Raw genomic sequence first — 12822 nt, 5'->3', positions numbered from 1 at the left:
AATGCACGGCAATGATGAGCAAGCTAACCTCAGGACTAGACAGGGAGTTCAACTTTATTATTTTTCTTTTCTTAATTTTTCTTTTCAGACAAGATCTCATGTAGTTCAGGCTGGCCTCTACCTCACTAGGCTATCCTTGAACTCTGAGTCTTCTTAATTCTACCTCCTACAACCGCAGCGTTGGGATTACAGACATGCACAGCCAGGCCCAACTCTCATATTCTTCTATCTTTCTTTCTTTTCTTTTTTTTTTTAAGATTTATTTATTTTTATTATATGTAAGTACACTATAGCTGTCTTCAGACACTCCAGAAGAGGGAGTCAGATCTCGTTATGGATGGTTGTGAGCCACCATGTGGTTGCTGGGATTTGAACTTCGAACCTTCGAGAGAGCAGTCGGGTGCTCTTACCCACTGAGCTATCGCACCAGTCCTCTTTCTTTCTTTTTAAGTTTATCTTTCTTTATGAGTGTTTAGCCTTCATCAGTGCCCTGTACCCACAGAGCTCCAGAGAGGGCATCTGATCCCCTAGAAATAGACCTGTGGATGGCTGTGAGCCACCTTTTGGGTGCTGGTCCCCTGCAGCAGCAGCAGTGCTCCTGGCGGCTGAGTCTTCTCTCTAGCCCTGCTTTTGTTTTTCTAATACATGTGTGGGGAAAAAACCTTTTTTTGGAAACAGCCTCACCATGTACCCATGGCTGTGTTGAAACGTACTCTGTAGAACAGGCTGGCTTTGAAGAGGGAGATTTGCCTGCCTCTGCCTCCCACCAAGAGCTGGGATTATAAGTGTGTGCTACCAAATCCAGCTTGAAATTTTTTTAATTAATAATTAAATTTGTGCATGAGAGAGAGAGAGAGAGAGAGAGAGAGAGAGAGAGAGAGAGAGAGAGAGAGGTATATGTGTGTGTGGTGTGTGTATGTGTGTGCATGTGTGTGTGTGAGACATATGTGCATGGGCACAGGTGGTCAGAGGACAACTTTAAGTGCCAGTTCTCTCCTTCAGCTTTCATATGGCTCCAGGGATTGTACTCAGGTCATCAGGCTTATTGCCACCTGGTCCACATCTCCACCTCTCACATGCTCTTTTTCAGACAGTCTCACTGTGTAGCACCAGCTGGCCTGGAACTCACAGAGATCTCCTACCTCTGCTGCCATTAAAAGTACAGGCCATCACACATCCTTTCTTCTTCTTTTTTAAAGATTGATTTATTTATTTATTTATTTATTTATTTATTTATTTATTTATTTATTTATTTATTTTTGGGTTTTTTTCTTCCAGACAGGGTTTCTCTGTGTAGCCCTGGCTGTCCTGGAACTCACTCTGTAGACCAGGCTGACCTCGAACTCAGAAATCCACCTGCCTCTGCCTCCCGAGTGCTGGGATTAACGGCAAAAGAAAGTTTCTTATTTAAAAAGAAAGAAAAAAAGCCAAAAACAAAACACATATACAGTGAAGGAGTTGGTTTGGCCTAGCTACCTCAAGAGGCCCATTCCTGGCAAGATTTATTTATTTTATGTATGTGAGTACACTGTCCCTCTCTTCAGACACACAAGAGGACACTGGACCTCCACTGCAGATGGTTGTGAGCCACCATGTGGTTGCTGGGAATTAAACTCAGGACCTCTGGAAGAGCAGTCAGTGCTCTTAACCCCTGAGCCATCTCACCAGCCCTCTCACATATTCTTTTTTTTTTTTTTAAATATTTATTTATTTATTTATTATATGTAAGTACACTGTAGCTTTCCTCAGATACTCCAGAAGAGGGCATCAGATTTCGTATGTTACGGATGGTTGTGAGCCACCATGTGGTTGCTGGGATTTGAACTCGGGACCTTCGGAAGAGCAGTCGGCGCTCTTAACCACTGAGTCATCTCGCCAGCCCCACTCTCACATATTCTTAATAGTATATTTTTTTCACATGTAGCCCAGGCTAGTCTCAAACTCACTATGTAGCAGTTGACCTTAAACTTCTATTTTGCATGTGTATGTGTGTAGGTGGGTGGGTGGGGTTATATCCATGTGTACAAGTGTACACCAGTCTGTGTGTGCTGGTGGAGGCCAGAGGTCAGGTGTCTTCTTTGATCACTCTCTAGCTTATGTTTTAAAACAGGATCTCTCATAGACTGGCAGGCCGCTGAGCCCCTTGAATCATCTCGTCTTTGTCTCTTGATGCTGGAATTACAGGCTGCTCCCAACTTTTACATGAGCACTGGGGATCTAAATTTGGGACTTCACACTCACACAGCAAGCGCTTCAATGACTGAACTGAGCCATGTTCTTAACCTTGAACTACACCGCTGTTACCTTCCAAATGCTGGGACTCAAGTATGTACTACCACTGCTTTTGTTAGGGGCTGGGGATTGAATCTAGGGCTTCAAGCAAGTGTTCTACTGAGCTATGCCTCCCACTTTTGTTCAGTCAGGGTCTTGCTATGTAGCACAGGCCTGCCTCAGAGTTGAAGCTCTCCTGTCTTAGCCTCCGGAATCCTGGGATTATATGTGTACATCACCACACATGGTCTCACTCTGTATGTAGCCTAAGCGAGTCTCAAACTTGTGGCAGCCATTCTACTTTAGCCTTAGCCTCCAAGTGCTGACTACAGGTGTGCACTATCATACCTAACTCTTTTTCTGTTTGTTTTGTCTTAGGTTGTTTGTTGGTTGGTTGATTTTTTTTTTGAGGCGGGGTCTTTCTGTATATCCTGAAACTCACTCTATAGACCAGGCTGGCCTGGTGCTCACAGAGATCCACCTGCCTCTGCCTCCAGAGTTTTGGGATGAAAGGTGTGGGCCACCACACCCAGCCCAACTCTTAATAGTATGAGGGCTTTTTTTACTAGTTATTATGTGCATAAGTATGCATGGTGTGTGTGTGGGGACATCTGTCACGGCACATGTGTGGAGGTCAGAGACAAACCTGTGGAGCTGGTTCTTCCATCCTAACACAGGTCCCAGGAGTCAATTCACACAGCTAGATGTGTATAGCGTGCACTGTGTCCTCTGCTCTCCTTAACTGAATTTTTTCCCTCTTCTTTCCTTCCTTTCTTTTTTGATATAGCTCTGACTGGCCTGGAATTCATGATGTGGATCAGGCTGACCTGGAGCTCACAGAGATCCACTTGCCTCTGGTTCCTGAGAGCAGGGACTAAAGGTGTGTGCCACCACATCTCGCCTAACAGTGCATTGCTTAGGCTAGACAGTCCTTGGTTAGAGCCACCATGACTATGGATGTTCACTACAGTTATCATTCCTTATTTTTAGAATGGTTTAGGTACTGCAGACTATTTCAAAAGCAAAGTCATAGTATTTTCATAGTCAGTAAACTAAATATAGTTATTTACACATGGAAAAGAAAGGCGATCTGTGATAGCCACCACTGTTAGCAGTACTCATCTCTGAGGAGTGCGGTGCTGAGGGACCAAGGGGCTGAGGCATCCTGCCTCCTTTTTCTTTTTTGACTTTTGAATCATTTTAAAACATTTAAAATAAAGCAAAAGCTTTACGTATTTATTTACGTATACAGTCTTCTATATTCCAGGATAGCTTCCAACTTGCCATGGAGCTGAGGATAACCCTCAATGGCTGATTCTCCTGCTTCCACTTCCACCGTGCTGGGACAGCAGGCACAGTTTACACAGAGGAAGCTCTACAATCCTATAGACCTAGCCCATGCTCTAGACCACTGTGTCTCTTACCCCAGAATCTTGGCACAGTCATCATAGTACTTCATCGAGTTCTTGACAAAGCTAAAGCCATTGACGTCACACACAAAAGAGTGACCATTGGCCCGAAGAAGGTCAAATCCACAAACTGTTTGCTGCAAAAGCACAAAGGCAAGGAGATTCAGAGGAGCTCTCAGATCCTTCTCCTGTTTCTTTCCTCCACCTCACAACCCTACGAGCCCAACCTTACCTTAAAAGCTACGCAGACCTTCCTGGCCACCAGCTTTTCCATGGCGGTCAACATGACTGGATATCGAACCTCTTTCCCCTCACTGTCTCGTTCAACCTTCCCATCCAAAGCTGGAGACTTTCTAGCTTCAGCATGGGCATAATCTGGCCCCACTGTGTACACCTGCAGGTACATAGCACCACTGAGTATGCCCACAGCTCACCCTGTATATGAGAAGACAGTATGAGCACTAGGTCTGTAGACTAGTCCAGAATCAAAAACGAAACTCTGCTCAGCCAGGAGTGGTGGCCCCGCCTGTAATCCCAGCTCAGGTGGCAGAGGCAGGAGGAGGTTCTTTGTGAGTTCAATGCCAACCTGCTCTACACAGCAAGTTCTAGGTCAGCCGGAGCTACATAGTGAGACCCTGTCTCAAAACAAAAACAAAACAAACAAAAACCCCTCTAAACATTAAGAATACAAAGCACGGGGTCAGCAGTTAAAGATGTGTGCTGACAAGCCTGATGACTGGAGCTTGGTCGCCAAAGTTCAAATGGATGAAGGGGAGAAGTGGCTCCCGTGAGTTACCCTCTGACTCCACATGCATGCTATGGTACACACACACACACACACTCACACACACTCTCACACACACACACACACTCACACACACACACTCACACACACACACACTCACACACACTCACACACACACTCACACACACACTCACACACACTCACACACACACTCACACACACACACACTCACACACACTCACACACACACTCACACACACACTCACACACACACACACACACTCACACACACACACACTCACACACACTCACACACACACTCACACACACACTCACACACACACACACACACTCACACACACACACACTCACACACACTCACACACACACTCACACACACACAATACACACACACACTCATACACTCACACACACACACTCATACACTTACACACACACACTCACACAATACACACACACACTCACACACACACACTCACACACACACACTCACACACTCACTCACACACACACTCACACACAATACACACACACACTCATACACTCACACACACACACTCATACACTTACACACACACACTCACACAATACACACACACACTCACACACACACACTCACACACTCACTCACACACACTCACACACACACTCACACACTCACTCACACACTCACACACACACAATACACACACACACAATACACACACACAATACTCACACTCATACACTCACACACACACTCACACACACACTCACACAATACACACACACACTCACACACACACTCACACACACACTCACACACACACTCACACACTCACTCACTCACACACACACAATACACACACACACTCACACACACACTCACAATACACACACACACACACACACTCACACACTCACTCACACACACACACTCACACAATACACACACACACTCACACACACACTCACACACACTCACACAAATAATAAATGTAATGAGACATTTTTTAAAAAGAATACAGAGACTGATAATTTTAGCACTGAGTCTTATTTCTCCTTAGGACTCTAGCTGTATTGTTTAGCCCTAATAAACTAATAATTTACCAACTTTATATGATTTACTGTGGCACCTTGCTCTTGCTCTGAAAGTGAAAATGAGAAGGTCTCTATCTCACTTGTTATCTTTACTTGAGTACTAAAGCCAACTGAAATCCTGTTCTATCCTCAAAGCTCCCATTCACACAGGCTTCCCAACCACCTCACTCCCACCCTGACACTCGTGACATCTTAAATCTCTGCATCCACCATAACCTTAACATCTGTGCCATCTGTCGGCATGAACTCCTCATAGATGTATGATCCTGTCTTCCGCACACTGCTCTCAGGAGAGTACACGCTGCTCCGGCTGCCGATCTTTAGGAGGAAAAGAAGGGGGACAATATTGCCTCAATCTCCAGGCTTTATCCACAAATCCCTTCTCCTTCCCCAACAACTGCATTCTGTTCTTCGACGTCCCAGATTCTCAAATATCTTCCCACCTTACGGAAGAGGCGCTGGCTTCCTCCTCCAGCAGAGCTGGGGTAGTAGATGTAAACATTGTGGTCCTCTGCACTCACTGGCTTCTCCACAAAGGGCTTGGGAAAAACAGCTCCATTAACCTCCACCTGGTCTTCCCCTTCTATCAGGCTGCACTCTGAAAGATGGGCGTGTGATCGTTCTCGGGGCCTAAGGTTGGAAAGTATTTCCAACTTCTACTTCCCTGGGCTTTTAATCTATATAACCTTTAAATTTTTATGACCATGTCCTATAACAGATATGCTGATGCTTACATATGGTATTTAGATATAATAATATCTATATAACAGTTCAAAGGCTCTGTCTAAAGACCCACGAGTCTACCTACAATCCAACAATCAAAGGCCCACACAGATATGTATACAGGAGATGTTTAAAGGACAAATACTGGGCTAAATCATGAATATCAAGCAGGGAACAATCAGACACAGCCAGGTACTCACCCTCAGGGCAGGCGGGGTCACGGTTGAGGACAGCATATCGTGGCAGATCAATACCTTCCTCCTGTAGGATCCGGTACACCTCCCTCCTATCACCCCCAAATAAATTAGCCAGGTAGAAAAAGTAGGGCTTACTAAGGGGAGAGGCTAGGAGTTTTATTTGCACAGGGAACCAGAACTCAATAGGATATGATACCAAAAAAAAAAAAAAAAAAAAAAAGTGAAACATATTTGTTTGACTCTGATTATCCCAAAATAGGCTCCCTAAAATGGGCACTTCAGGGCTACCCACCCCTCTGGTCCGCAGGAAGCCATACCTATCTTGGATGTAATACTGCATGGCCAAGTCATTGATAAGGAAGGGGTTTCGAAGCTTGGAGTAAGCCACAGCTTTGTCTAGAGGAAAGCCTGTAATGGAGGGGAAAATGGAGACACCAAAGAAAGTGAGAGGCAGTGGGCATGAGGTGTGGCAGGAGAGCCAGCAGCCACCACTGAGCTCTTCCACACACCCTGCCCAGGGCTTACTGGCCCAGCTCCTCAAGTCTAGGACATCCATTAGGAAAAATGAATCCAATCACATGGAGGATCTAAGTCTAACCACGACCTAAGTATCCTGCAGTCGCCCTGTGAGGCTGCAGCATGGGCCTTAAGCCACACGCAGCAAACCCTGAGACAGGAGGCTCTCCTGTGTGTTGAGAGGCCAACAGCCTCTTACGAATGGTATAGCAAGGGTTCCATGCCCACCGCCACTCATCCTTCCCAGTCCCTAACCTTTGGAGTGGAAAGAGATGAGGCAGTGGCAGGACGGCCAGTTCTCCACAGGTTCATTTAGGATCACATCTTCTCCCAGGATGACAACGGTCAGGTAGTCAAATCTGCAGAGTCGCTCTAGAATTTGGGTCATTGGCTTGGACTTGGATTTCTTGGTCATGGCACAGATGCCAACAATAATTTGAGGTTCTGGGGGCTATAGAAAAGAAGTGCTATCAAGAATTCCAGATTCCCACCTATGTCACCTCCAACATTGTCACACATCTTTCAAGGGCAGTCTCTTGTCAGGACTTTGGACCTAAGGGATAAAGGATGACTACCACAGAAGACACACTGTAGAAAGGACTTCTTCAAAAGAAGAAGTAGTGACCATAAGACAAAAGGAGGAGGGGCATTTGCACAGGGGTTTCAGAGCAGCAATCCACCAATCTCTACTGACCCTCCCCAAGGCAGGATAGAGCCTGTTTACAAGAGGGAGTCTTGTAAACAGGGGCCCCGACACCAAGCCATGTCCCTTTGCCTAGACTTACCACCTCATCCTCCTCGTCCTCAAGGAGTTCACTGTCACTCTCTTCTGTCCTCATGCCTAGTCCACAGGTGCCCAACCCCTCATCTCCAGCTCCAAGGAAGAAGTGGGCCGTAGTGCTCTCGTCCTCATTGGCCGTCAAGGACCACATCCCCGCCGGAACACCCACTCATCCCGCTCTGCAAAAGAGGGTCCCCTGTTAGTGTAGAATCCAAGCTTCCTTCCAGTGGGCAGGGATAGGATACAGGGAGCTAGACACTGAGAGGGAACTACAAGGGTACAAGAGGGAACAGAAACAAAGCCATGGAAAGGACCAACAAGAAAGGAAACTATGTGACTTGACAGGACTAAAGAGGAGTAAGAGGGAAGCGATGACTCCTTTCCTCCCCTGTTTACCCGACCCCAGCCAAGAACTGGTAAGAGGATCAGCAGCTTAAGCCTTACAGTGCTGGCATGTCACTGATTCTGCCAGCAGGAAACAATGTTAACTCCAGGCAGCAAGGAGAAGAGGCAGTTCTTCCAGGAAGGCTACTGTTGGTTCCTACCAAGAGAGGGTTAGACCGACATTTACTTCAAACACAGGATTTATTCCACAATATTCTCAGCTCTCTCCACCCCCACAGCACTGCTAGAACCAAAGGTTCACTCAAGGGCAGAGGAAAGCAAAACTCAGAGGCTTTTGCCTTTAAACTCCATCTTCATTATCACATGTTATTTATTCGACAAACATTTACTGAGAACACCATCCACCCTAAGCATTGTATCAGAACATTAATATCTGTGCATCACTTTCTCCTTCACCCCCAACACCTTAACAGACAGATATCCAAATTCACAGAATCAGTTCAAGGAAAGAAGTCTGGTGCTGGTTGGGGGGTTGAGATAACCATCCACAAAGCAGTTTTCAATCCATTCTCAAATTGAAATCTCAATGGTCCATTCACTGTCCTCTAGGACTGCCAAACCAATGCTGGTCTAGGACAAGGTCCTCCATAGCAGCAGCTACATTGGAAAAAAGGTCATATTGGTAAGACTGTCTTACGAATTTGGATCAGAAAGAGCAGGCAGCTCCACGTCTGCATGCATACACCTAGAATTTTAATGGAAACTCTAGTGTCTTGCTGTACCAGAAAGACATCTGTCAGGAGACATTTCTGGTTATTAGACAGGAAAGGTGCTACGCTGGTATCTCATGAGCAGACGACAGGAATGCCACAAGAATTCTAAAATGTATATTCTAGCTCAGGATTGATCCTGTCTGAACTGTTAGCATCACCAAGGGGGTTAGACTGCCATGGGAAGACTCTCCTACACAGGCGAATGCACACAAGGACATTCTTCTCTTTTCTATATTAAACTAAAAAAAAGAAAGGAAGAAAGGAAGGTAGGAAGAAAGAAGATAAGAAACACACAAAAACATCTCCAGATGCCACAAGGAAAAGAATGGGAAAATATGATGCAGGATATAGAAAAAAAAAAACCCTAATACTAAATTTTTAAAATGAAGGAGGGCCAGCTAGATAGATCAGTGGATGGAGGCGCTTGCTGCCAAGCCTAACAATCTGAGTTTGGACTCTAGGACCTACATGGTGGAGAGAGAACTGGCTCCCACAGGTTGTCCTCTGACCTCCACAGTGTGCTGTGGCTCCATACACAGATGTAGCAAACATATAAGTTAGATGCAACAGTTCCCGACTTCAAACTGCCAAGGATGTAACACAATTCATTTGCATAAATACCATGTGCTATTTATGACTGCAAAAGCAATTAGTACAGGTTTGCTGGTGGGTTTTGTTGTTTTGAAGCATCTGTTTTACATGTACAGGTGTTCTACCTGTAGGGTGTTTATGTACACATTTATATAGTGTCCATGTAGGCAGAAGAGGGCACCATGTGCTGGGAATAGAACCCAGGTCCTTTGAAAGAACAAACAGTGCTCTTAATCACTAAGCCATTTTCCAGCCCCCAGTTAGTAGTAGTTTAAAAGTACACTAAATTCAAGCATGGTAACATATACCTTTAATCTCTGAACTTGGGAGGCAAAAAGCAAGGATATCTCTGTGAGTTCAGAGCTATCCTGGTCTACATTGTGAGTTCCAGGCCAGCTAAAACTACACAGTGAGACCTATGTGAAAAAACAAAATAGAAATAGGGGCCGAAGCAATGGCTCAGTGGTTAAGAGGTCCTGAGTTCAATTCCTAACAACCACCTGGTGGCTCACAACTATCTATAGTGGGATCAGATGCCCTCTTCTGGTGTCTGAAAATAGGGTCAGTGTACTCCTATAAATAAAATAAATAAATACATTATTTTTAAAAATGGACTGAAAAGATAGCTAATTTGTAACCGTGGCTACCTTTGAAGAAAAGAGAACGGCAGTAAGACTTTCTCATGACACCTATACAACATGGCCTATAAATAAACGTCTATTTTCAAAGCTCAAAAACAATCTGAAGCAAAGACACACAAGGCTAATATTTGCTAGTAGTGGATTGTAACAGTATGAGCAACTATTATTATTTTCCAAAAATAAAAGGAGTCACTCAACAGACATTTTCCATGTTCCACAGCAGTTCTCAGAAACACTGACAACTCTAACGAAGCCAAGAACTCCTTGATTAAATTAACTTACTACAGAGTTATAAAGCCTTCAATAATTTCTGTGTTTTAATTTGAAATTCTTCCATGATCATAGGGTTGCAGCTTTGATTAGAAAACTGTAAATGACCTTTATGTAGACCTCAGTCTTCTCGGTCTTCATCATCTGATGCCTATTGCTCAACCACCACAAGCCCAGAACATTCTTCTATGCAGCTCCAGCTTCTCCAGTTATGCACTGCAGCCTGCACACACACACTCCTCCTGACTGACGGACCATTTCTCTGAATTCCCTTTCAGTGACCTAACCGTGGCATTCCCAAAGATATCTCACAACTTCCTCACTTAGAATTTCACCACACTCTTTGTCTTTTTCTAGAGCAGGAGTCCTCCTCTTGTCTAAGATTCCTCACCCTGTTGCCCTCTGAGTCTTCCCTGCTTTTTGTGTTGTTTTGTTTTTGGTTTTAAACAATATCCAGCCATATTCTTGGAATTCTATTACAACTCTGTAATGGGAAATAACAGGATGGAGAAGTCTGTTCTCAAACATAGACTGAAGGAAGATGAAGGTCCAAATTCCAAGTTAACAAAGCAAAAATAGCCTGACAGGAATAGCTATGACAGGGCCAGGGCTTACGTGGATGCACTTCTGGGACAAGCTGGGGTTTTAATGTGATGTTCCCAAAACCACTTTTCTGCTTTCTGTGTTCTTTCCCCTTTATCGTCTCCCCAAACTTTGTTGCATAAGAATCCTACACTGGGCTAAAGGGCAGTCTTACTGTGGAAGGAAAAGAGGGAAGGGCTGGGGGGGGGTGGCAAGGAGGCAATGTAGGGAACACTGATACTACATCAGACCTAAAGAAGGGTATCCAGCAAGGGTGAACTGTGACTGCTTTAGCTCTTAGGATTGAGAGCACTCACATAGTTCTCTACTTTTCTGGAATCACCTTGCATTTGAGAGAGGTTCCAACAACGGTAAATAAAACTACTTATTTCTCACAGCACTACCAATATTAGGCTTTCCCACCTTCAAAAGTGAACCCCCAAGCCTGTGCACCTCTTTTTTACTGGTTATTTTGAGGCAAGGTCTCACTCCGTAGCTCAGACTGACCTCAAACTCAGTCTCCCAAGTGTTGGGATTACAGGCGTGAAACGTTCTGCCTGCTTCCCACTTCCTTCCTAGGGCAAGTTTTTATGTTTCCGACATATTCCTTATTCTGACACGAGTCTGCTGCTTCTTCTCACTATCAGCTCACTCATCCTATCCTCTCCCCACCTGTGATAATGGCTCTTCACTGACTCCCCTAACCTTACTCCCCACCCTGACTGCTGCACCCCAATCACTAATTAATGCAATGAATCCAGCCGATTTTCCCACTCAGTGATCAGAAGTAAACAACACTTCAAACCTGCACATGAGTCATCACCCTTGTTAACACTTTTTTTAAAAGACCGAATCTATGTAGCTCAAGATAGCCTTGAACTCAGAATCCTCTTGCTTCAGCCTCCAAGGTACACTTGGTAGCATCTTTCAGTTAATGATAAACACTTAATGATCCCCTATACCGCCCGAGGGCCATTCCTTCCTCACACTAGCCGTCCAGGAGGTTCACCTCCTCTCCACAGTAACCCCAGCATTCAGCAGACCCTCTCCCCTGGCCAGCCAGTTCCTTCCCTCACCTCCCCTACATCCAGCCCCGCTGGACCTTCCTTCCCACGGCTTCTAGCGCACGACCCTCTACTCAGCCCCCTCCCCTACAATCCAGTCCCTCTCCTCCTCCCAGAGTCCCCAGCCCTGTCCCTGCAAGCCTTCCATCTTCCCAGGTTCTCCTTATTACTCCCTCGGACCCCTCCACACCCGTCTGCTCTCCCACTGACCCCCTCGGCCGTCCTCTCTCTCTCGGCGCCGGGTCACAAATCCCGCCCTCCCATCCAGACTGCACTCGCTTCTGCCCGCCCCCGCCGTCCCCGCCTCGCTCTCCCTACGCTGACATTGGGGCCTCCCGGCTGCGCCACTCCGAAGTTGTCCCCACCCGGGACTACCCACGGCCCCGAGCGCAGGCCGAGCCCCTCGCCGAGCCCACCCTTCCCGATACCGCCCCCAGCCCCAGCCACTCCCCCACCGCCCCCGGCCCGCACTCACCCGCCTCCCTCCGCTCGCGCAGCCGAACCTGCCGGCAGCGACACCTGACAGCGGCCCAATCAAAGCGCGACTTCTTTGCGGTCCCGCCAATCCGCAGAGGGCGCGCACCGGCAACAGTCAGGCTGCGTTGGCCGGAGCCTCAGAATGGAGGAGGGTGGCTCCTAGTGGCCGTATAGGGGAATGCAACCTGATGCTGCTCTGCCTCTTGATTTCCTACTGCGTTGCCTGCCAGTCCACAACCTTGGTCTCTAGAAAGGCTAACCAGCGAGACCAATGGAATGGAGACACAGGGAGAAGAGGCAAAGTTTGTGACGTTGCACCTCCTCCAGGGGGGGGCG

At 46.3% G+C, this 12822-nt stretch overlaps 1 protein-coding gene across 13 annotated transcripts in view; it reads right to left on the bottom strand.

The window, feature by feature from the left end:
* The window catches only part of Ppip5k1 (diphosphoinositol pentakisphosphate kinase 1), a 46042-nt gene extending 33220 nt beyond the window's left edge, over window positions 1-12822 (bottom strand). For 6 of the 13 annotated variants that reach the window (XM_085834528.1, XM_085834530.1, XM_021184558.3 and 3 more), the window contains exons 1-10: window positions 12485-12821; window positions 8188-8284; window positions 7748-7922; window positions 7218-7413; window positions 6764-6854; window positions 6450-6535; window positions 5970-6124; window positions 5743-5844; window positions 3913-4074; window positions 3696-3817 (exon numbers count right to left, since the gene is read on the bottom strand). In XM_085834528.1, coding sequence (XP_085690654.1) covers window positions 3696-3817; window positions 3913-4074; window positions 5743-5844; window positions 5970-6124; window positions 6450-6535; window positions 6764-6854; window positions 7218-7413; window positions 7748-7894 — 1061 coding nt within the window. In that variant the 5' untranslated portion in view covers window positions 7895-7922; window positions 8188-8284; window positions 12485-12821. Of the gene's footprint in view, window positions 1-3695; window positions 3818-3912; window positions 4075-5742; window positions 5845-5969; window positions 6125-6449; window positions 6536-6763; window positions 6855-7217; window positions 7414-7747; window positions 7923-8187; window positions 8285-8553; window positions 8574-10375; window positions 12071-12219; window positions 12258-12484 lie in introns of those variants that run through there. The other 7 variants (XM_085834522.1, XM_029473435.2, XM_085834527.1 and 4 more) reach the window with 4 other exon arrangements.

This window comes from Mus caroli, unplaced genomic scaffold (assembly GCF_978045245.1).
Source record: "Mus caroli unplaced genomic scaffold, Mus_caroli_1 scaffold_2, whole genome shotgun sequence".
NCBI classification, from domain to species: Eukaryota; Metazoa; Chordata; class Mammalia; order Rodentia; family Muridae; genus Mus; species Mus caroli.
This window is presented reverse-complemented; position numbering and strand designations above follow the sequence as displayed.